This window comes from Colobus angolensis, unplaced genomic scaffold (assembly GCF_000951035.1).
Source record: "Colobus angolensis palliatus isolate OR3802 unplaced genomic scaffold, Cang.pa_1.0 Scaffold2, whole genome shotgun sequence".
Taxonomy (NCBI): Eukaryota; Metazoa; Chordata; class Mammalia; order Primates; family Cercopithecidae; genus Colobus; species Colobus angolensis.
This window is the reverse complement of record NW_012115154.1, coordinates 959,014-983,197: the sequence shown is the minus strand read 5'-3', so window position 1 is coordinate 983,197 and position 24,184 is coordinate 959,014. Positions and strand designations below refer to the sequence as shown.

General features: G+C 38.0%; 1 protein-coding gene across 6 annotated transcripts in view; it reads left to right on the top strand.

Annotated features, from left to right (window-relative positions):
- The window catches only part of CHCHD3 (coiled-coil-helix-coiled-coil-helix domain containing 3), a 298,333-nt gene that overhangs the window by 62,361 nt on the left and 211,788 nt on the right, over positions 1 to 24,184 (top strand). For 5 of the 6 annotated variants that reach the window (XM_011941215.1, XM_011941217.1, XM_011941214.1 and 2 more), the window contains exon 3: positions 2,604 to 2,685. In XM_011941215.1, the coding sequence (XP_011796605.1) occupies positions 2,604 to 2,685 (82 nt within the window). Of the gene's footprint in view, positions 1 to 2,603; positions 2,686 to 4,588; positions 4,679 to 24,184 lie in introns of all 6 variants that reach the window. The other variant, XR_001001671.1, reaches the window with a different exon arrangement.

Below are 24,184 nucleotides of genomic sequence, written 5' to 3'. Positions count from 1 at the left end.
AAATAAATAAATAAATAAATAAAATAAAAATATTTTCAATATCTTGAAATTTCATACCCATTAACTGTCATGCCCTATTTTCTGCTTTCTCCTATCCCAGGGAACTACTAATCTACTTTGTGTGTCTATGGATTTTTCTATTCTGGACATTTCATATGAATGGATATAGTAGGTGACCTTTAATGTCTGACTTCTTTCACTTAGCATAATGTTTTCAAGATTCATCATGCTGTAGCATGTATCAGTACTTCATTACTTTTTGTGGCGGAATAATATGTGGAATGGATGCACCACAGTTTGTCCATTCATCAGTTGCTAGGCACTTAGGTTGTGTTTAGTTTTGGGATATTGTGAATAATGTCACTATAAATACTCATGTACAAGTTTTTGTATAGACATGTTTTCAAATTTTGAGTATATATAGTACCTAAAATTAGAATTGCTGGGTTATATGGTGACTCTTTAGCATTTTGAGAAACTGCCAAAGTGTTTTCCACAGTGGCTGAGCCGTTTTGCATTCCCACAAGCAATGTGTGAGGGTTCCACTTTCTTTACATCTTCACCAACACTTGTTATTGTTTGTCTTTTTTATTATAGTGGGTTTGAAATGGTGTGTCATTACGATTTTGATTTGCATTTTCCTAATGACTAATCCTTTTGAACAACTTTCTATGTACTTGTTGGCTTTTTGTATATCTTCTTTGGAGAAATGCCTATTTATAGCCTTTGCCCATTTTAATTGTCTTTTTATTATTTGTCTGTAAGAGTTCTTTATATATTGTATACTCTATATATGTGCATACTCTGGATATGAGTCCCTTGTCAGCTATATGACTCTCAGATATTTTCTCCCATTCTGAGGGCTTTTTACCTTCTTGATAGCATCATTGGATGCTGCTGTTGCACTCTGATAGTCCACAACTAAGAGAAATTGTCCTTCTGATCTTTCTTTTTTTTTTTTTTTTTTAGACAGGGTCTCAGTTTGTTGCCCAGGCTGGAGTTCAGTGGTGCGATCTTGGCTCCACTTCCCGGGTTTACAGTGTTCTCCTGCCTCAGCCTCCCAAGTAGGTGAGACTGCAGGTGCCCGCCACCACGCCTGGCTAGTTTTTTGTATTTTTAGTAGAGACAGGGTTTCACCATGTTAGCCAGGATGGTCTCGATCTCCTGACCTCATGATCCGCCCGTCTCGGCCTCCCAAAGTGCTGGGATTACAGACTTGAGCCACTGCACCCGGCCCTGATCTTTCATATATCTTCTTTGTTATTGCCTCATGTCAATGAAATATTTAAAAGGGCTTTTGCATATCCTATTATAAATAATATTTTTGCATATGGTATGGGACTAAGCATTTATAATGTCGAGATTATCAAAAGGGACACTGCTATCTAGTTTTCTATCTAATAGGCTCAACCATTTGAAATAAAACTTAGGTCCTGGCCGGGTGCGGTGGCTCACGCCTGTCATCCCAGCACTTTGGGAGACCAAGGTGGGCGGATCACGAGGTCATGAGATTGAGACCATCCTGGCTAACATGATGAAACCCCATCTCTATAAAAATACAAAAAATTAGCCAGGCATGGTGCCACATGCCTGTAGTCCCAGCTACTCGGGAAGCTGAGGCAGGAGAATCGCTTGGACCCGGGAGGCGGAGGTTGCAGTGAGCTAAAATCGTGCCACTGCACTCCAGCCTGGGCAACAGAGTGAGACTGTCTCAACAAACAAACCAAGGAAAAAAACCCAAAAATAACTTTAGGTCCTATGCATATTCCTAGATCCTCCTAAGTGCTACTGGTGCTTTCTTGTTCATAATTTTGGGTAGTAGGTCTCTAGTGAAGAGGAGTTACTCTTTGTTTACTTCTTGTGGAAGGCTCTTAAAGAAGCCTGTGAAATTTGTCCATGTTATGTACCATCACAGCTGTAAGAAACTTTACAAAACATACCATACACAAGCTTCTAATTGGAAAGACCAGATGTTTCAGATCAAGCCACCAGGTATTTAGAAAGCTCCAGCTGTGTTCTCAGTACTCTTCTGTGTCTCTCTCCAGTTGCTGGCACTTGAGTTTGAATGACATGTATTCCAAAAAATAGGGTTTCAAAATTTTCGTAAATTACAAATGCCTTTTTTCATAAATAATGGAAAAATGAATGTAACTACAAATGATTTGCTCTGTAATACTTGATTTTGTTAGAGGTTTAATTATTGAAATGAGAAGTTTTTTTGTCATATTGCTTTCCGAGGTCCCTTCCTTACAGCCTCCCCTCTCCTTACACACCATTGTCAGACTTTAATGTTAGGACATCATCTTAAAGAATTAGTCCTTACTGACTCAGTCCCCACTGTACAGTAAGCAGTTCCTTGAGTTTGTTATAAATTTTGGCAGGAGTGGAAATCTAGGTCACCAGGGAACTCTTGATTAAATTACTCCTGAAGTGCACTGATTGGCGTTTTCCACAGTGCTTGAGAAGTTCCACGGAGATGCTGGCCACTTGGCAGAACTTTGTCCATTCAAATCTAGTCTCAGCCGGGCTTCCCTGAGTATTTTCTCGCTTTTATTTTTAAGAAGTCACCTATTTTATCTCCTTCTGCTGTTTGTTGATTCTAGTTTCTGATGAAGAATTGAAAAGAAGAGTAGCTGAGGAACTGGCATTGGAGCAAGCCAAGAAAGAATCTGAAGATCAGAAACGGTGAGTTTTGTGGTATCAGAGAGAGGTTTTGGTGGACTTGTTGTATTGACCAGTATTTTCAGAGAAGAATGATTGTAATAAATCTCATTATTTGTGTATGACTGAACTTCAGAATGTGCTGAATACATGAACTTGGCCATTTTTGGTTTTAGATTGTGCCTCTTAGAACCTTGGGTTAGCTGCTTCCCAAAGCTGACTGTGAATTACCATTGTATCTCTTGTACTGGTTGCTTGAATATTGAGCCCTATTATTATTGGGCACTAGTTATTATTTTGTTGACTTAAAAGAATTAAGGTGTTACAGATATAAGTAAGGTTGGAAATAAAAATCCTATTTCCATCTTCTAAAGTTAACCACTTTTTAACATTTTATTGCTCAAGATTTTTTCCTCTGCACACACTTCCATCTGATTGTTGCCATTATTAATACTACAATAACAACAGCTAAAAGAATGTTCATTGAAGTGTTTTTACACCAGTAGAAAATTGGAAGCAATCCAAACCGACCATCCTGGAGGACTGACTGAATTAATTACGGTACATGCCTGTGATGGAACACTAGACCGTCAGTTAGAGCCCTATGTGCTGATTCAAAAAGATGTTGACGAACTACCCACTGAAAAAAAACACCATGAAATGATTTTTAAAAAGCATTTTTTTAAATACTACTTTTTGAAGTTTTAGAGTATGTACTTATTCATAAAAAGATGGGAAAACATTTTAATCTAAGATAAAGTGCTTCCCATCTGTACTATTTCTGGAGTTTGCATATAGCTTAGAGAATTATGATTACATGATCATGTGAATGTCTTTTTACTGTGAGCACCAAACACATGCTTGCCACCGAGCAGATGCTTAGTTTGTATTTGTTTTGTTTTGAACTGCCCAACTATTTTGCTTGAGAGATCTGGAGGTAAGGAATCTTTGAATTGGATTGTCGTCCTCACTGGCCATAGGACCTTCACCGTATAATTTAACCTCTTTGAGCCTTAAGTATTTCATCTTTAAAATGAGGGTTGTGAAAAATTATTCTTTAATATTTCTTTTGACAAACTGCTAAGCTAACTCCCAATTTGCACAAAATATACAGAATAGAATATGAATTTTAGATTAAGACTGCCATCTTCTCAGGAAATAGAGAAGGCTTATGACTTACGATTTAAAAAATCAAGACGTAATTAGTACTGCCAGAAAGATCTGTGTATATTTCCACAGTTTCCCATGTAGTGCTTTATAATTATTTAATTGGGTTAGGTTGATAGACTATATAATTAGCTAGTGAAGTTTAAATATTCAAAAAAAATTCAGATTACTTTCATTAAGAAGCAAAGAGAATCAATATATTATGGTAGAATTTCTTGTCTTTGAAATTTTGTTATTTTTAATTGAGTTTTATTTTAATAGGGATTTTTTGGTTAGATTCTCATATTTACTTTGCTTATTATATTTCACATAGGTTTTTTTTTTTTTTTTGGTCTTCCCTTCTCTCCATATGGTGCAGGCTCTTTGTTAAAATAACTCTCACTGTGATTTTTTTTTTTTCTTCTTCTTCATTATTCAGCTTCCATTTGCTCTGCCTTGGCTCATGAAAGGGAAAGGGCAGATGAGATGAGTAAAAGGCGCCAGTGAAAGCCAATTTCATATCTCAGGTGGAAGGGGGTTGGCAGCTTAGCTGTAACCTGGACAAATGACTATTGATAAAGAATTTATTTTCTGTCACCTTTAAGGAGAGCAGAGGATGGTGCGTCCTTTATGTTATTTTTTCTTTTTAAACAATGTTTTGTTTGAAGCCTCCTTCATGAAAACTTCCAGCTGTCAAATCTTGGCAAAAAATGTGTGTTCATCTATATGATAGTTCTTGGAAGAATCAATAGCTATTTTTTTCTTTCTTTTTTTCTACCAGAGAAGAAACTTCAGAAACAGCATTAAGAAAGTTTTGTGTGCAGTCTTTTAGCAGCAACTTTTTGGAGTCACAGAGCATGTATATGTTATTGTATGTGTTACCTGAATTGAATCGAGATTTGTAGGCAGTTTTAGAAAATGGCTCCTCTTGCGTTTGTACTGTTACTCACACGGTATGTGCCCTGTGTGCCAGTTTTCTCTTTTTTCCCTCCAAATGCACACAAACCTGTTGACCAGTTCTCAAGCACTTGATATCTGGACATAGGTGTCTACGTATGTTTTCAAGAAACTTGTTCAACAAGGACTTTGGAATTAATTTCGATTGTGATATTTTTCTTTATAGAATAGCTATTATCGTTGTAACCCTTTTTAAATGGAAATTTTAAAGTTCCATGAAAAATGGAGTATAGTCAATCTCCATACCCCATGACACAGTTTTAACAATTCTTGTTTCACCTCTAGTCGCTCTACACGTTATGAGTGGTGTGGAAAAGTAGTACAATTTTAAACAGGCCTGTGAATTTTATGGCAGGGAAATATTCCAAAATATCTTCTATCAGTATAGTTGAAATAAGCATTTTGTTTCAGTTAGATTTATTTAGTTGAAAGACTGAAACTTAACTCTGATTAGCTTAGAAAGCAAGGAAATTTTTAGGAGTGTAAAGGATATATAGCTCAAAAGAAACAAATGGAAGACTTAGAGAACCATTAGCAAGGGGAAGACTGGATATTTCTAAAACTGTGTGTAGTGAGGAAATAGTTCCCCACCAGAAAATCATGATGAGCATCCCATAAGGAGGGGGAACAGATGCTGGGTGGCTGAATTTCTTTGCATGCCACTGATTTTAAGATTTTAGTGTATTTGATGTACCCTATGAAAAATATTGCTGCAAGTTTTAACACAGTACTTTATCTCTTAGGATTTTCTTATTGAAGCAGTTCATTAACACTAATTTTGAATTTTTGAAAACATATGTGTGTGTGTATGAGTGTGTATATATATATATATATATTTTTTTTTTTTTTTTGAGATGGAGTCTTGCTCTGTTGCCCAGGCTGGAGTGCAGGGGCGCGATCTCGGCTCACTGCAAGCTCCGCCTCCCGGGTCAGCCTCCCGAGTAGCTGGGACTACAGACGCCTGCCACCATGCGCGGTTAATTTTTTGTATTTTTAGTAGAGACAGGGTTTCACTGTGTTAGCGAGGATGGTCTCTATCTCCTGACCTCGTGATCCACCCGTCTCGGCCTCCCAAAGTGCTGGGATTACAGGCTTGAGCCACCGCGCCTGGCCAACATATGTATATTCATAAGAAGGAAAAAGTAAGCAAAATAAATTGATTAAGGCAGTGGTTCTCAGCTGGGAGAGCATTTGGTCCCCAGGTGGCATTTTACCATGTTTGGAGATACTTTTGGTTGTTACAACTTGTCAAGTGTTATTGGCATCTAGTGGATGGAGGCCAGGGATGCTGTTTAACATTCTGTAATGCAATGACAATCCTTACCTCCTGCCGCTGCCTGCCCCCCCCCATTCATTCTCTCCCCACCAAAAAAAGAATTGTTTGGCTGAAACTGTCAGTTGTACCAATAGTGAGAAACCCAGGGCTAAGATATTTGGCTCAAAATGTCAGTTGTACCAATAGTGAGAAACCCAGGGCTAAGGTATTCTTCAAACCAGCCTACATTGAATTTAATTGTTCTGGATCACTTTTGGACTCAGGGTTTAATGTCTTTGTTTTTACACACAATATCATATTCTATGCCGTCAAAACCTCGGTGACACAACATTCCTTAAAAGATTACTCCACTCTTGTTCCTGGAATTTTTCCAAGCTGCTGACATCAGTTCTGCAAATTTTGATGCTTCTGTGCAAGCTATGACAACAGCAGCAGGACTGCCGCCTGGCAGATAGCAATTTTCAAATGCTTTTAGGTTTGTGAAAACGTGAAAAAATATGCATCCTAGAATTGATAAAATGCAGTCCATATACACTCCAGACCATAAAATCTGTCAACTTGGAATGACTTCTTGAATGTCTTGTTTTACCTTCTACTTAATGCAGAAGCCCTTTTTAGGCATCTGTGACTGGTAGGGCCACATACATTTAGATTCCATTCAAAATCGTTGAAACTGACCATATTTCATTAGGTCATCTAAAATTTACCCCAACCCCTTTAAATCTCCACTCCTAAATCTATGCAGACTCCATACTTAAAAGTTGCCTTAGAGGAGGTTTCTTACTAAGGCCATAGTGACAATACAGTTGCTAATTATCAGCATGATGACTATATAGGTTATATTTTCATTTTCACAAAACATTTACATATGGACTCCCAATTCATTTTATCATAGATTTATCCTGTTTTATGGGGATCTTAAGTGATTTGCTTCCACAAATCATGCCCCCCACAAATCACTGACAGATTAGTTCACACACTAAAATTTTTGGGTCTAATTTGAAATCATGGTTTTGCTTATCAAAACGTCTAGTAGACAGAATAGTTACTCAGTGTACCGAGAATCCAGAGTAAATGCCTCTTGTCAGCAGTCTGTTTTTGCTGTGATACTCAATGGTGTGTTTGGATTATAGCTGACCATATTGTATTGTAACTGTGTAGGCCAATATAGCAAGACATAATATGCTATAGTTTGAGTATAGACTTTTAAAATGTGATTTACTTCTCCCCTGTGCCCTACCTCCGAAAGTCAGTCTTTGACAGCAAGAAATATTTGACTACTACTGACCTCTGACCTTTGGCATTTGACTTTCACCTCTTTACCTATAAAGGCAAGTGAAAGTGTTTCAGTTATAATAACATTTTTTTTTCAAGAAACCAAGAAGAAAGGGAATAACTGCTTAATGTTGGAACTAACTGTATGTCAACCAACATTACTTGCTTGCTATTTTTCAGTATACGTTAGTTGAGATTTTTCCCTCACTTTTAGTTATTTGGAAAGTTACATTAGATTTGTAAGACTTAAAATAATCAATTTTGTTTAATGAGTGGTTTAATAAGTTAGTCATAAATTTTATCAGCCATCTGGGTTAGAGTATAGTGTAGTTCATTTATTTTTCCATTGATAGAATTGTTGATACCATCAAATAAGGGCTTAAAACTCATTTGTACCTTTTAGTTTCTCATGGTAATGGTGAAATTTATAGGGATGGTACCATCTGTTTAAGTTCATTATATATGATAATTTATCTTGATTTTATTATTACATATGTTCTGCCTTTTTCAAAGGCAGAAAGAAAAAGGCAAAAGAAAAAGCAGACAAAAGGAGGAGGAAGGAGTCCTGAAACAAACAGGGTTTTGTGGGTAACATCATGTTTAAAGTACATAATATAAGAAATCATGTGACTGGGCACGGTGGCTTATGCCTGTAATCCCAGCACTTTGGGAGGCTGAGGTGGGCAGATCACCTGAGGTCAGGAGTTTGAGACCAGCCTGACCAACATGGTGAAACCCCATCTCTACTAAAAATACAAAATTAGTCAGGTGTGGTGGCACATGCTTGTAATCCCAGCTACTCGGGAAGCTGAGACAGAAGAATCGCTTGAACCTGGGAGGTGGAGGTTGCAGTGAGCCGAGATCGCGCCACTGTACTCCAGCCTGGGCAATAAGAGCAAAACTCTGTCTCAAAGAAAAAAAAAAGAAATCATGCACCTAGCATGGCTCTTTTCACATAGTAAAGTCTCACAAGTATTTGTTCAGTTGAATGAATCGCTGGGTCTGGAAAATCATGATAGCCTTTTTTCTAGAAGGTGCAGTTCTATATTATGTATGTGGGCATATATCTATTCTACATTATATTAAAATAAAAACTTAAATTATGTCTTTGAAATTGGCTACTGACCAGAGACTATAGATACTTGTCTTATAAATCTTCATTTTAATTTAGTATAGTGTTGTACACTCGTTTTCCTGTCATAGACACAAATTACACAGTTATGAAAATTACATACCTTCAACCTGCATGTAATTTCTAGGTATATAGTAATTAAAAAAATTTTTCAGGGAATGAGTACTGTTGATAATTAGTATTGATCAAGGCTTATAAAGGCATAGTTTTGAAATGATCTTATGAGATCAGTTAGCAATCAGTATATTCTCAATGCAGTCACAACTGACACAGGCAAATGAATTTCACTTCCTGTAATTTATAAATAGTTGCAAAGAAGGTTATTGCAGAAATTTGAGTTGTAACTCTTCAGCGACACACAACTGATGTCCAGGTGTTACCTATACCATCCTGCTGTGATGTGAGCATATTTCCCAGGCTCTTTAGGCTTCAGTGGAGGTAGTAGAAGGTTTATTGGCATTATTTCCAAAATATTCCTTTATATACTCCAACATTTAAGAGATCCTTCTGTAGTATAAAAGTCCCACTATTTTAGATTATTTTTCTTATTAATCCTATTTTTGCTGTTTTTTACATGCTTTATTGTGTTGCTGTTTGTTATACTCATACTTTTCTATTTTATTCTGTTTACTAGTTGATAAAAAGACCTAACCAGTTCTGAATGTAGTAGGAAGAACACGTCCTAGCTACCCAGTATTTTTCACTGGAAGATGATTGGAAGTGCTGTGTATGTACTAGGTATTGGAATCTTGTGCCATCTGCTACTTTCATTGTTTTTCTTCAAGTGGCACTTTTCTATTTTTAATAGTTGACTGCTTTTTTATAACCAACAATGATAGAAGTTTGGATTTTCCAGCTCTGTTTTATTCTCATTGTTTTCTTTCTTTTTCCAAATCCCATTTTCTTTCCTACTGATGCTACACTGTTGTAAATCCTGTTTGAGAAGCTATTTTTACATGTTAATATCAAACCTGGAAAACCAGAGTCAGTCAAGCATGCCATAGACAACTAACTTTTTTACTGGTTGTAATAGCAGCAGTGATATTTGACCACTTCTTGTTCACATGTTTCTTTTGACAGTAGTTATAGTGTTTTCTCTCGTGAAGCGCAGTGTTTGAAATCATTTGTGCCAAAGTTGATTTCTGCATTTGGAAGTTTCTAGGAATTGTTTTCTCAGTGTTCTATAGCTGTAATAGTCTTGTTGAAGTGTCTCCATTACTTTTTGGCCTGGGCATGTGGAGTTGTAATGTATTCAGTCATTTATTATTCCTTACATAAATGATTAATGTTTATTGTCAGTATTATCACTGATTTATAAAAACAGATGACTGAGTTAGACACAGGTAATGTTTTTTCAGTTAGCAGCAGAACTAGATTAGAATTGGCCTGCCGCATAGCTCTACCCAGTCTTTTGCTGAAGTGATGGAATCATGTAGGCTGTCATCTTTACATAAACATTTTTCAAAGGGAATGCAACATGGAACCCAAAGTAAAGCTGATTTAAGTGCTGATTGGTTAAAGCTAGGACTAGGAACTTAGTACTGTGTCAGCCCATTTTCTTCTTTTTCCTTCCTAAAGACCTAGGCCCTTGTGCTAACTGGGGCTTTCTTCAAGAAAACTTTGGTCAAGATCATTTTCTCTCAAATTTGGACACTTTGTGTCTGAGTAGTGTACTTTCCTTACCCAAAGAACATTTGTTTAATAGACTCGATTCTGTTTCTGTTTTAAAAGGTGGGTGGACAGTGGGCTGTTGTTGATTTCCTTAATCCGGAAGTCCGTATTTATGGGCAGTGGTCCACATAGGCTGGGCCTAGCCCTGGCTGTTTCTTAGTCCTGGGCCTTCTGGAAGCCATCTGTTGATCCTGTTGGTAATGCTGTGTTAGGAACACTGGAGAAGAGTGTGAGGTCCTTCTGTGCAGTATCTGGAAATACTGGAGAATATTCAGAGAGAGTCCCTGTTTCCCCTCCCGACCTTCATAGCTTTGCCAATATAGCCTCAAGCTGAAAAGGAATGTGGGCAACATAGTTGTAAATCAAATGTAAATTTTCTCTCCGGATTATAATACTTCCAAACATTGGCACTTTCTCCTGTTTAAGTAATAACCACCTTACCCCCCTTCTTTTCTTGGTTGGAGCAAACTGTTAAACAGGAGTAGCCCATCTTAAATTTCTGTTTAATACTTTATTGAGAGAACCACGTTCTTTTGTATCCCATTCTTATTCAGAAGCAGTTGTCGTTTGTCTTTGAAAACTTTCCTCGCTGTTTGATACAGACATACACATAGAACATGCACACTGGAGTCACATCTAATCTGTGAAAACGATTTCAGAGTATAGGACCCATATGCCTAACTACAATGTACAAACATTAACAAATACAGGCATCATCTCTTACGTACTGTATGCTGAGCACTACTCTAAGCATTTTATATATTTTCATTCATTTCAACTATATAACACCTATATTGGGTCGGTATTACTGTTATCCTCATTTTATAAATGAGGAAACAGGGTAAGAAACTTACCAAGTGATATGGTTTGGTTCTGTGTCCCCACCCACATCTCATGTTGAAATGTAATCCCCAGTGCTGGAAGTGGGGCCTGTAGGTGGTGATTGGATCATGGGTGCGGTTTCTAATGGTTTAGCACCATCCCCCTAAGGCTGTTCTTGTGATAGATTTCTCATGAGATCTGGTTGTTTAAAAGTGTGTAGTCCCTCTCGCCTTTCTCTCTGCCTCCTACTCTGGCCATGTAAGATGTGCCTACTTCGTCTTGCCCTTCTGCCATAATTGAGAGTTTCCTGAGGCCTCCCCAAATGCTGCCATGCTTCCTGTACGGCCTACAGAACCGTGAGCCAATTAAACACCTTTTCTTTACCAATTACACAGCCTCATGTATTTCTTTACAGTGGTGCAAGAACAGAGTAATACACCAAGGTCGTATCCATCAAGTAAGTGGTGGGGCTCGGATTTGAATCCAAGTGTTTACATTTAAACACCCTACAGTATTACTTTCTGTATGAACAGGGAATACCTTCTTTAAAGTCTTTCATTTACAACTGTGGGAAGAAGTATCAAACAGTTACTTGGATTTTCTCTTCTAAACCTTTAGTAAATAAAAGGTCTTTTAAAAATGACCTCTGTTTTGTGTACTGGTTATTAGATCTAGACAGCTGCTCTGTACAGTGTTTAAAAAAATTCTTTTATCTTAGGACCAAGCTGTCTTGAGAACCTGTCTTTACAGTTAATATTATTTTTGTTATATATGTTATACCTGACTTTATTTATTTATGTGTGTATTTATGTATTTATTTATTGAGACATCATCTGGCTCTGTCGCCCAGATTGGAGTGCTGTGGCACATTCTCAGCTCATTGCAACCTCCACCTCCTGGATTCAAGCAATTCTCCTGCCTCAGCCTCCCAAGTAGCTGGGATTACAGGTGTGTGCCACCACGCCCAGCTAATTTTTTGTATTTTTAACAAAGACAGGGTTTCACCATGTTAGACAGGCTGGTCTCAAACTCCTGACCTCGAGTGATCCACCTGCCTCAGCCTCCAAAAGTGTTGGGGTTACAGGCTTGAGTCACTGCTCCCGGCCCTATACTTGACTTGTAAATGCTTGTTTGTGTACATTTTCAGTGACAGTGGCAGTTTAAATTTCTCATGAGTTCAGTTTTTGTTAGCTTAAGATTGGGACATTTTTCTTAATGGCACAGTGGGGAGTATGTGGAGCAGCTGGTACTCTGCCTTATGAACTTTAGAGTTGAGGATCTGCTGCTGGTCAGTGAGGCACATGTGTGCTCACTAGCTATTTCCTGAGTTCAGTGGAGCAACTTGGGCACCTTTCATGGTAGGGGAATTTGTTAACCTCTTTCTTGGAGTTGGGAAACAATAAAGAAGTGCAGGAATTACTTTAATTAATGATTGCAGAGGGGAAAAATTTTTACATTTCTCCCTATATTCATTCTTAGACTTTTGTTTTTTTAAAATGGAAGACTGGCTCATTCTGTTATTTTATATATTTGTGTTGCTTGATATGCTGGGTTTTTGGCTTGTAGTGTCTGTTGTTAGTATTTATTAGCCTTTTGTATGATAGTCAAAGTCATCTCATTTAGTCTACAAACTTAGATGTTTTGAAATCAATTAAAAACTTAGCTGCTGGGACAGTTTGCCATTGGAAATAGAATATTGAATTTCTCTGTCAAAATATTCAACCACAATGGGAGCAATTGTTACTTATATGCTATTTACAGTTGCTTCCTTACATAAAAACAATCTGAATCCTCGGGGCTGCAACCATTTCATTTGAAAGTTTTTTTTTTTTGAGTTATCCCCCAAACAATTTTAGTGTGATTTAGGTGTCAGGTATAAAGCATTAAAACACAGATCAACCCTGTGAATGTTTCAATTCATGATTTAAATTCCAGTTTCTTCACAACTTCTCAGAATGGATCTTTTAAATTCCTTGTATCTTGGTGCCATTTTGTCAATATTGATTTAGATTAAAACAAAAATCTCATAAAAATATGTAAATTACAGTGCATTTTGACTTCCTGATGGGGTTGATGGATTAAAACCAAATGATACCAAAAAAGTACCCCACCAAAGTCAACTGAAACCACTGATGTGACAAGTGTCTACTAGTTAAGAAACCCTTATCCAACAGAGTTTCTGCAACTGTTTCATTATTTCTACAGAACCAGGTAGGTTTGACATGGAAAGGTTATTCCTCAAACAACTGAAAACATGGATATTGTGTTGGTTTGTTTAAAAAAAAAAAGAAATGAAAATTACCAGGGAAATACATACCTATTAAAGGAATTCAGTAAGTACAGATGAATAGTTTTCTTTCTCCCTCCTTTCCCTAATTCTTACCCTCTCCAAAATCATTTATACATTCATACCCTAGATTATTTATCATTTTGTTTTTTTTAAACAAAATGAGCATATTATGTAATGTGCTTTTTTCTACTCAGTCATATATTGTGATCTCTCTTCCCATGTCAGCATATATAGTTTCAAGTAGACTGTCTATCTGATAATAAATGGCATTTAAGAAGATTTTGCCTAAGAAAAGTAATATGACTAATAGTAATAATATGTAATAGTAAGTAATCATTTGTAATAGTAATAGCTAACAGTTTTGAATACTTCCTTTGTCCTAAGCACTGGTCCATGCCCTTTGCACGTGTGATTGTTTAACCTTCATGGCAGCCCTATGGGGCAGGTTCTGACCTGCTAGTCTCCTCACTTTGTAGATGAGGTAGCTGAAACACAGAGGTCACTTACTTATAGCCACATAGCCAGAAAGCAGAGGAGTTGGAATTTGAATGCAGGCAGTCTGCATCTGGAGCCACCCATACTTACCATCACTCGATTAGATTGTGTTTCAGAGGCTGTTATTTTCTGATCCAGCAGTAATGTTACCTATTATATGTCTGTCTGAATGCTCTTTTTTTTTTTTTTTTTTGAGATGGAGTCTTGTTCTGTTGCCCAGGCTGGAGTGCAGTGGCGTGATCTTGGCTTACTGCAACCTCTGCCTCCCGGGTTCAAGCGATTCTCCTGCCTCAGCCTCCCGAGTACTTGGGATTACAGGCACCCACCACCACACCCAGATGATTTTTGTATTTTTAGTAGAGACGGGGTTTCGCTGTGTTGGCCAGGCTGGTCTCAAACTCCTGACTTCAGGTGATCTGCCCACCTTGACCTCCCAAAGTGGGATTGCAGGCGTTAGCCACCACGCCTGGCCCTGAGCTTCTTTTGATGTGAGTTACTGAAGGTTGGGCCTCCCCTCCCCTCCCTTCCCCTCCCCTCTCTTCCCCTCTCCTCCCATTCCCTCCCCTCCCCTTCCCTCCTTTCTTTTCTTTCTTAGTTTTGAGACAGGATTTGGCTCTGTCGCCCATGCTGGAGTGCAGTGGTGCAATCTCAGCCCATTATACCCTCTGTCTCCCAGACTCAAGCCATCCTCTCACCTTAGCCTCCTGAGTAACTGGGACTACAGGTGCATGCCATCATGTCTGCCTAATTTTTGTATTTTTGTTAGAGGCAGGAATTCACCTTGTTACCCAGGCTAGTCTCGAACTCTTAGGCTCAAGCCATTTGCCTGCCTTGGCTTCCCAAAGTGTTAGGATTACAGACATGAGCCACCGTGCCCGGCCTGTAGATTTATGTTTTATAGGTTTTACCAGTAGACTATGCCTTAATTATGGAGCTCAATAAATAAGGAATTTAGATTGAAAAGAACTTCACAAATGAAAGGACTTTTTGTGTTTTGTTTTTGAACTCACGTGACTATGTTTTGAAATAAAACGGTCAAAATACTGTCAAATGGTGGGTAAAAATTAATATTACTCTAGATTTAGCTGTAATATGCTGGAAATTGTGCATTTCTTTATGAATATATCTGTCAGCTGTACAATTCAGTTTTTATAGAATTAAAGAAAAGGAGCCCAAGTGAGTTTCTATAACGTACGTTATTTAGCCCTACATAGGTTTGCCTTACACGGTTTGCCTTACACATTTTGCCTTAGAAAAGCCCTCTCCTCAAACTACTGAAAATGTGGATAATGCTAGTCTAACAGAAAATTGAGGGTAACAGAAAGTTGAAGGTAACAGCAACTTTCTGTAACCCTCATCAACTTTCTGAGGTTGCAGTGAGCTGAGATCACACCTCTGCACTCCGGGGTGACAGAGCAATACTCTGTCTCAATCAATCAATCAATCAATCAATCAATGTCAGGTATAAATAAATAATAAATAAATAGAGAAATAAATAAATGTCAGTGTTTCTACGTAACAGAAATAATATTAACTGTAAAGACAGATTCTCAAGAGAGCTTGGTCCTAAGATAAAATAATTTTTTAAAGATTTTTATTATTAATGATTCTAAATTCATTCTTCTTGCCTTTATGTCCCTATTTTCTCCTTTCCAGTGAATTGGCCCTAGTGTCTCTGCTTTTAAAATATATTAGAAATTAATTACCTCTCACCTTTGCCACCCCTGCCTTAGGCTAAGCCAGTGGTTCTCAGCTGCAGGAGATTTTGCTCCCTTCCCCATGGGACTTCTGGCCATGTCTGGAGACCTTTTAGGTTTCCCAGCATTGTGGGTACCACTGGCATTTGATAGGCAGAGGCCAGCGAGGCTGATAAACATACTACAGTGCACTGGACAGCCCCTCTACGACAAAGAATTGTTCAGTTCAAAATGTTGATATAGCTCCAAGGCCGAGAAGCCCTGGTGTAAGCCATTACCATTTCTCATGTGTAGTAGTAAACAGTCACCTCTATGAGGTTATTCTTGTCCGCCAGATTCTATTTTTCACAAAGCAGCATTAGTCAGCTTTAAAAAATGTATTTTGAATCATGTCGCTTTCTTTGCTTAAAACCCTCTAATGGCTTCATTAGATTTAGCGTAAAGTCCAAGTCCTTTTCTCTGACTTTCAAGTCCTCTACCTATTGTTACACATTTACACCCTCTGATACTTGGACCTCCTATCTTACCACCCTCTCATTGAACACTTCAGCCACTTCAGCTGCCAAACCTGTTTGTGTCTATAGTTCCTTGTCCAGAATATTTGCACTTCGTATTTTGCACAGCTGAGTCCTTCTTACTATCAGTTTTTCCCAAATAACCCTACAGAGAGGATTTCCCTGGTCATTTTGCCTAAAATAACACTTCTTTCTTTCCTGTTCTCTCTTCCTAGCTGTCCTTTTCCTGATTTATGTTTCTTTATGGTATTTTTTTTTTTTCCTGTTTTTTGTCTGTCTCCTGCACTGGAATATAAAAGTCTGTGAGGGCTAGGCGTGGTGGCTCATGCCTGTTATCCCAGCACTTTGGGAGGCCAAGGCGGGCAGATCACCTGAGGTCAGGAGTTCAAGACCAGCTTGGCCAACATGACAAAACCCTGTCTCTACTAAAAATACAAAAATTAGCCAGGCATGATGGCAGGCACCTGCAGTTCCAGCTACTCAGGAAGCTGAGGCACAAGAATCGCTTAAACCTGGGAAGCAGAGGTTGTGGTAGCCGAGATCGCACCATTGTACTTTAGCCTGGGCAACAAGAGTGAGACCCTGTCTCAAAATAAAAAAGTCTATGAGGGCAAAATTCATTGTCTGTCATATAGTAGGTACCAAAAAGGGATTTTATACTAAATTACGATAATATTTTACTGTTATGGCTAAATACATTAAAATGGGATAGAATTTGTCCAAAAGTCAAAAGAGACAGTAGACTCATCATATGACAGTAGCAACTGCCATTTGATGATTGTCTACTGTGTGCTGTGCGCTGTGCTTATATTTGTATATATTAGCTCTGAACTCCCCAAGAGCCCTCTGATGAAGCCTGCTTTGGCCTGTGTTGTGGCATATAAGATGATGCTCCTCATATTCCCCTCCAGGATCCAAGGCCAGGTGACCCCCGCTCTGCCATCAAACTGGGGAGCAATTGGATGTGGTAGCTCTGCTTTCTAAGGTTTATTTTACAAAAGTAGCTTGGAGCGGGTAAGTACCTTGCCCTGACAAGAGGCAGCATCAGGTTCAAATCCAGTTCTCTTTTACGCCAAGCCCGTTCCCAACACTTCAGATTTTCATAGTGCTTAGGAAGTGACTGATTCATATCTTCCTGTTGCGTAGGCTTAATTGGCTTTCATTTTCTGATACGAGGACTGCATTTGTAACTCCAGGAGCAGTGGTTTTTTGGTTTCAAGTCCTGTCCTGAGACAGTTGCTCAGTTTCCTTCATTTTTAGTGAGCGTTGTCTAAAAGTGGAAACTTGACAGTGTATGAATATCATCTAAGCTTTCAGAGTATTTTTATTGTTGGCTAGCAACATAATCAAAATTTGAAACTACGTGAACAACATGTACTGCAGTTTGCACTTACATTTTACACGAGACTGAACCAGAGCGTGTGTTGTATAATCTTTAAGCCTTGTCTGTTGGGACAGAAGTCAGGAAGTCTCTTGTGTCTCTGGGCATATATTTCTGCCCCCACGAACCTTGTCAAAGGGATTCCAGATGTCCTTTGAATATTTGGTGCGTTAGATTCAAGAGGTGCCTGGCGTAACATGGATTTATGTCTTGAAACTTTGCACTCTTTCCCTGGTTTCGTGACAGAGTGTTTTTTTTGTCGTAACCTGAGAGATCATCTCTTCTCTCCTCGTGCCCCACTTGGCCTCCCTGGCTCCTGGGAATCGGGGCTCTCTCCAGGCACCAGGGAAGGCAAAAGCCCAGAGCTTCCTGGTATGGCAAATTGTTCTGAGTTTCAGTTTGTTCCTGTACTTTTTTTTTTTTTGAAACAGAGTCTCTCACTGTCACCTAGGTTGGAGTGCAGTGGCGTGATCTCGGCTCACTGCAACCTTTGCCTCCTGGGTTCAAGCGATTCTCCTGCCTCAGCCTCCCAATTAGCTGGGCTTACAGGCGCGCACCACCACGCCTGGCCAATTTTTGTATTTTTTGGTAGAGACAGGGTGTCGCATGTTGGCCAGGCTGGTCTCAAGCTCCTGACCTCAGGTGATCTACCCGCCTTGGCCTCCCAAAGTGCTGGGATTACAGGTGTGAGTCACCATGGCCAGCCCTTGTATGTTTGAGTTGAAGATTATCTCTTGCTTCTCGGCCTCTTGTATCTATCCTCCCACTCACTACCTGTGTGTTCTGGTTTTTGTTGTTGTTGTTTTTTTGGTCTTTTTTGTTTTTTCATTTGCCAGCAGCTTGTCATAGGAATGACACATACTCAGCAGAGTCCGCTTTAGACAGCTTTTTGCAGACGAGAACAACAAATTCACCAGTCAGGGAACAAAGTGAGAGAAAAATGAAGAACGATATTAGAAAAGAATCCTTTGGGAAGCTGCACAAAAAGTGTTATATTAAAATCGATACCAGGGCTTGACCTTTTGTGGTAGTGTATATTTTAAAGCCTCCTATTGATTCTCTTTTAATAACATGTTTATTCTAGTTTACTGACATAAGCCTACAGAGAATACAAAAAGAAAAGATCAAATTTTTTATTACAGTGGTCATTTAAATTTGTCTCAGACATTTCATATGGCTAGTGTTATATATGTATATACTTAACATATTCTTATGCATTGTAAGACTTTGAGATGTTATGAAGGTGACAAAGGGGATTTTTATTTTTCTTGAAAATACTCTTGGCCTTGCTGTGACATATAAGTATACCTCCTTCCTTCACCATGAAATTGCTTTTTTTTTTTTGCTTTTCTGCATGTGTGTAGAATACAGAAAAGTCTCATTTTGATTGATTTTTTTTTTCTTCTCTTGAAAACCATCGATAGCTTAATCTGCTGAGTCTGGGAACATTTGGTGACAGTTCTATGCATAAAGACAGCTGTCTTTCACTGTAAAACTAATGGCAAAATGTCGAAGAATAGGAAATCTTCTTACCTGACCCCTTTGATCACTCAATCTTGTCATTTCAAAGACAGAAATATTTATTGCTTTTCACCGTGTGGGGCCATGCACATTTCACTTAGGAAGATAGTCATCTTAAGGATGTTGTCCAGTCATGAATTGGTTGCACTATTCTTATCTCCTCCAGTTTTTTCCATTAGGAAAGAAACAGAATCAATTTTCTTACTTCATTCAGATGATTTCCCCCAACATAATGGATATTAAGAGGTATCCAGAATAACAGGAAGGACTTGAGAGATATACCTGGAAAGGTTATCCTATAAATGGCAAATTAAATGAGATTCAACCTGTAGAACATCTTGTTAATAGGCTTGGGGAGAAATAGGATGCTCAGATCTAATTCATGGTTTTAATATAATAGTCCTGTTGTTTATGGGACATCTAATATCAAATGTTGAGAAGCCAGACAGTAATTCCAGGAAGGCTGTAATGAATTAGAGGACATTTTGAAAGGGCAAGTAAATTAATCAAGAAGCTAAAGCATCAGAAAGTTGGGACACGTGTATTGTAGCATGGGAGGAGACAGGGAGGCTCAGCAGAGATGTAGCAGGGCATCCCTAAGGGGGTCCAGAGAGTGGCTAGTTTCTCTCTACCCTTGTGACTTTAAATGTTGGAGGGACCTGAAGTCAGCGGCTGTAGTGATGATACTGCTGCCTTTCTGCACACTGCTGGTGGGGGGCCAGCCATTCTGTTAGGATTGGTTCCTGGACACTGACCGGCTTGCTAGGGTCTCAAAAGGTGAGTGTCAGAAAAACTAGCTTATAAGTAAAGGTAAAATTTAAATGAAACTAAGATTTAAAACTGTCCAGCTTAGTGGTCAGGTTAACTAATCCCTCGATAGAAATTGAGTTATGATATATGTCCAAAAAGAGACTGAGAATGAGACAATAACCAAAGACACAGGCACAATCAAGTGGGTCTCTTCGAGGGTCTGCCCCTGCTTGTTTCTCTCTTACTTTGTCCCATTGTCAATTCTCCATTAGCCTGGTCTGCTCTTGTGTGTTTTATCATTACCCCACCCATAACAGCTTCCTAGTACCCATCAATATAGATCAAAGTGAAAATCACAAGGCACATGATAGTAATAAGTATTTTTTCTACTTATAAAAATAACTCACACTGTTTAGAAAATTAGAGAAATGGAGCCAAAGTTAAGAAAATGAATCACCTATAATCCCACTATTCACACAAAACCACTGTAAATATTTTGGCACACAGGCTTATACACACAGGGAAAAAAAAAATAACAGAAGTGGTATTATAGTGTCCTTACTGTTTTTATGAGCTGCTTTATTTTTGCTCATAATATATCATAAAAATATTTTGTCAGTACATACATAAATAACTTCATTGTAGTTCACTATTAGACATTTACGGTTCTAAATAAATGGTTCAGAGTGTTTCACTTTTATGAACACTCTGCATTGGATATCCTTATTATTAAATTTACACATATCCAGTGTTATTTCCTTAGGGTAAATCCCTAGAAATGGAATTACTAGGTCAAAGGTTGTACTAAATATTATTATTGTCAAATTGCCCTCAAGAAATTGTGTTACTTAATTCACTACCAATATGAATCCTTATTTTTTTTCTCACTGTTGCAAACTTTGGGAACATAGTAGTTAAACTAGTGTTGTGTTATGCCCATATGACCATGGTTGCTCATATCTGTTTATTTGGCTAGTATTTTCATTATTTTTATTTATTTATTTATTTATTTGACAGAGTCTTGCTCTGTTGCCCAGGCTGGAGTGCAGCTGTGCGAACTCAGCTCACTGCAACCTCTGCCTTCCCAGGTTCAAGCGATTCTCGTGCCTCAGGCTCCCAAATAGGTGGTATTATAGGTGTGCACCACCGTGCCTGGCTGATTTTTGTATTTTTAGTAGAGACAGGGTTTCACCATGTTGGTCAGGCTGGTCTTTAACTCCTGACCCCAGGTGATCTGCCTGCCTTGCCTTGCAAACTGCTGGGATTACAGGTGTGAGCCACCGCGCCCAGCCTATTTTCATTTATTTTAGATGGGTGATTACTGGTGGGATAGAATAGTCTTTTTGTGTTAGTACTATGAGAGTTTAGATGCTTTAATTCTTGCCAGATCATTTTAGGTTAATGTTAAGTTAATATAGTTTAAGAAATCTGTAACTTAATAATGTTCTTTGTTAGCTATCTGTACATAACAAAATCCTGTCACTGAGACCTGTATGTGGCTGGCAAGATACAATAGTTATGCAATAGGTGAGATACGATATAACTGGGAAGACTCTAATTGCCCTGGAGTGGACTCAGTATTTCTAAAATTGCTACAGCAGATCTAGCCTCAATGTGATTTAGTTAACTGGTCAGTATTACAACATATCTATAAATGTATAATTGTGCCATAAGATCAAATGTCACAGAAGAAATAAAACAGCTTTGTGACATTTCTAGCTTTATAAGTAAAACAATACCCTCTATCTAGTAGATACTAAATAAATATTTGTTGATTATTGAATTTGACCATTCCTTCATTTTTTTGAAGGATAACTTGATGTTTGCCTTTTGCTTGTTACATACAAAAAGAGGAAAATCAAATAAATTTGTAGATTGAAATGAAAACTCCATGAGAAGGAAAAATCAGTGACTGAGCTTTGGGCTTAAAAAATTGTATAGCTTATACTTTTGTGCTTTCTGTTTCTTGATTCTGTATGCTGACCTGATTTTTAAATTCCTTTTTAAAAATGAGCACATTACACAAAATGAATGTTGATCTTAATTCTGAGAAAATAAGGAAATATGTTTGTTGGATCTTTTCTTGATCCCACACTCGTAAGAGATGCATAGGTCTAATTCCTTGTTGAGGTTCACCCTCGAGTGAGGTTGAGCCTGGAGAGACACACCCTTAAACCACATATGCTGATTTGATATAATGAATACATCTAAGCGGTTTAGAGATGGAAGAGATTTTAGGTTTGTTTTTTGTTTGTTTAATTACAAAAATAACCCAGAATTGGGAATCGAAAGAACAGAGTCTGGTCCTGCCTCTCTACTTATTAACTGAGCAGAGATTAATCACAGTTTCTTTAAGCTCAGTTTTCTCATACTTAAAAATGGAAACAATTTTAAAAGCACTAAATACTGCTTCTATTCTACTTTTTTGTAAAGATCAATATATTGAAATTGCATTGAACCTATATACTTTTATATAATGGTATTTTTAATAACAAAAATAAGAATGATTATTATTACCACAAATACTTCTACTGTAACTATAATCTCTGGAATAAACTCCCTCATTATTACAAATATGATAGCAGTGGTTTGATACAAATGTTAAATCAGCAGTATCCCAAACACACTTTTTTCATTTTGCTGTGCTGTGGTAACCAGATCATTGAACTCAAATAAAAAGTACCAACATTTGAAAATTGTCTTCATTGCCAAGTGTTACACTATTTGAAAAAGTTTGCCCACTCCCCTTGCCTACTGCAGTTTCCCCTTCACTTTGCCTTTCTCCTCTCTTATCCTTCATCTGCTACTTAATTGTTTCAGTGTCTTCAGTTATTGTCCTGTTCTCATTCTCTTTGGATATACAACTCCTGGGGGCTCAAGTGATCCTCCTGCTCCGGCCTCTCAGATAACTGAGTTTCTACATGGCATTAGTTAACCTGACCTCTAGGCTAGATGGTTTTAAATCCCTCTTTCATTTGAATGTTACCTTTACTTACAAGCTAGCTGTGCTGTCACTTACCGTTTGCTTTTACAGCTCACCTTTACAATCAGTCCTATCTTTTGTGAACTCTGAAGCCACTCTGGTATGCTCCTTCTTGGATAGATGACTGATAAGATATATGGAAAAACTGATGAATCTGGTTTTGTTTTGGTAATTCTTACCCAGGAACACATTAATTCTCATATTAAATCTTTAAGGTCTGCTGGTTGTAGTGGTTCATACCTGTAATCCCAGCACTTTGGGAAGCTGTGGTGGGCGGATCACCTGAGGTCAGGAGTTCGAGACCAGCCTGGCCAATATGGTGTAACCTTGTCTCTACTGAAAAACAAAAACAAAAACGAAAACAAAAATTAGCTGGGCGTGGTGGTGGGCGCCGGTAATCCCAGCTACTCAGGAGGCAGAGGCAGGAGAATTGCTCCATGGCGGTGGTTGCAGTGAACCGAGATTGTGCCATTGCACTGCAGCCTGGGTGACAAGAGCAAAACTCCATCTCAAAAAACAAAAACAAAAACAAAAAACTTTAAGGTATCTTTCAGTTTCAGAATTCTAAGTATTGACTTTCTAATGGAAATTATTTTCATCAGGACTCTTTGAAGTTTTAAAAAGGGTTAATGTTAGGGTTAAATTGATTTATAAAGATGATATCATATGTTTCTTTTCAATCTGTTTTTATCCTCAGTGTATTTTTATCTCAGCAGGTATGTTTGTAGTAATAGAACAGGTGGGCTGGGAAGTAGCTAGTCAAAGGTGGCAGATCACTTTGTGCAAGAGCTTGAGTCAGCGTTGAGCCTCAGCAAGTGTAAAACAGAACACTGTGTAAATCTGAACATGGCAACTGTAAATTGTGATGCATTGTCATAGTAAAAAAAGAGAAGTAAAATTAGTATTTACAGCCAAATAGTGCTTTTCCACTGTTATATATGATGGACAGTGACAAAATTATCATCTCCTCAGCTATCATAGTTTTGAGTCATGCCAGATCTTTAAGTTGTCTGTGTCTCATACAGATAAAAATAAAATCTTGATTGTGGTGTTTGTTATTCTTGTTTGCTTTTAAAAACTAGTTGTCTGTCTTCTTGTCTTCTCCTGGGATTGACCCCAAACCCAGTGAGGTTAATTTACTATTGGAAGCCCATTTTTACAGCACACAGGCCTCAATTTATTTTAAGAGCATGTTTGCTAACTCTGTGCTGCTTTAGCCCTGTAAACATGAGTCTTAAGGGAATTTTTAAGAATTGGCAATAGTGGGAGTTTCACATTCTGCTAGCACTCTTCTGCAAGTCATGTTTCACATTGTCTCTGAAACATTTATCTGAGACACAGCCTTCTGAGGTTCATCTTGATTAATTATATATATATTTGTATATAGATCCTTAATGCCTTCAGGATTTATTTTTCATAAACTATCCGAATTGACCTCCTTGGTACATTGTTTTCCACCCCATTTCCTTCCTCATAGGCATATATACATACTGCAACTCCTAGAAATTCAAATACATGTTTTATTTTTCAATAACTTGGGCATTTCATTTCACCCTGGAAAATGTAATCAAACTGTATAACAATGTCATTCATTTTCATTTTTATTCTTGCT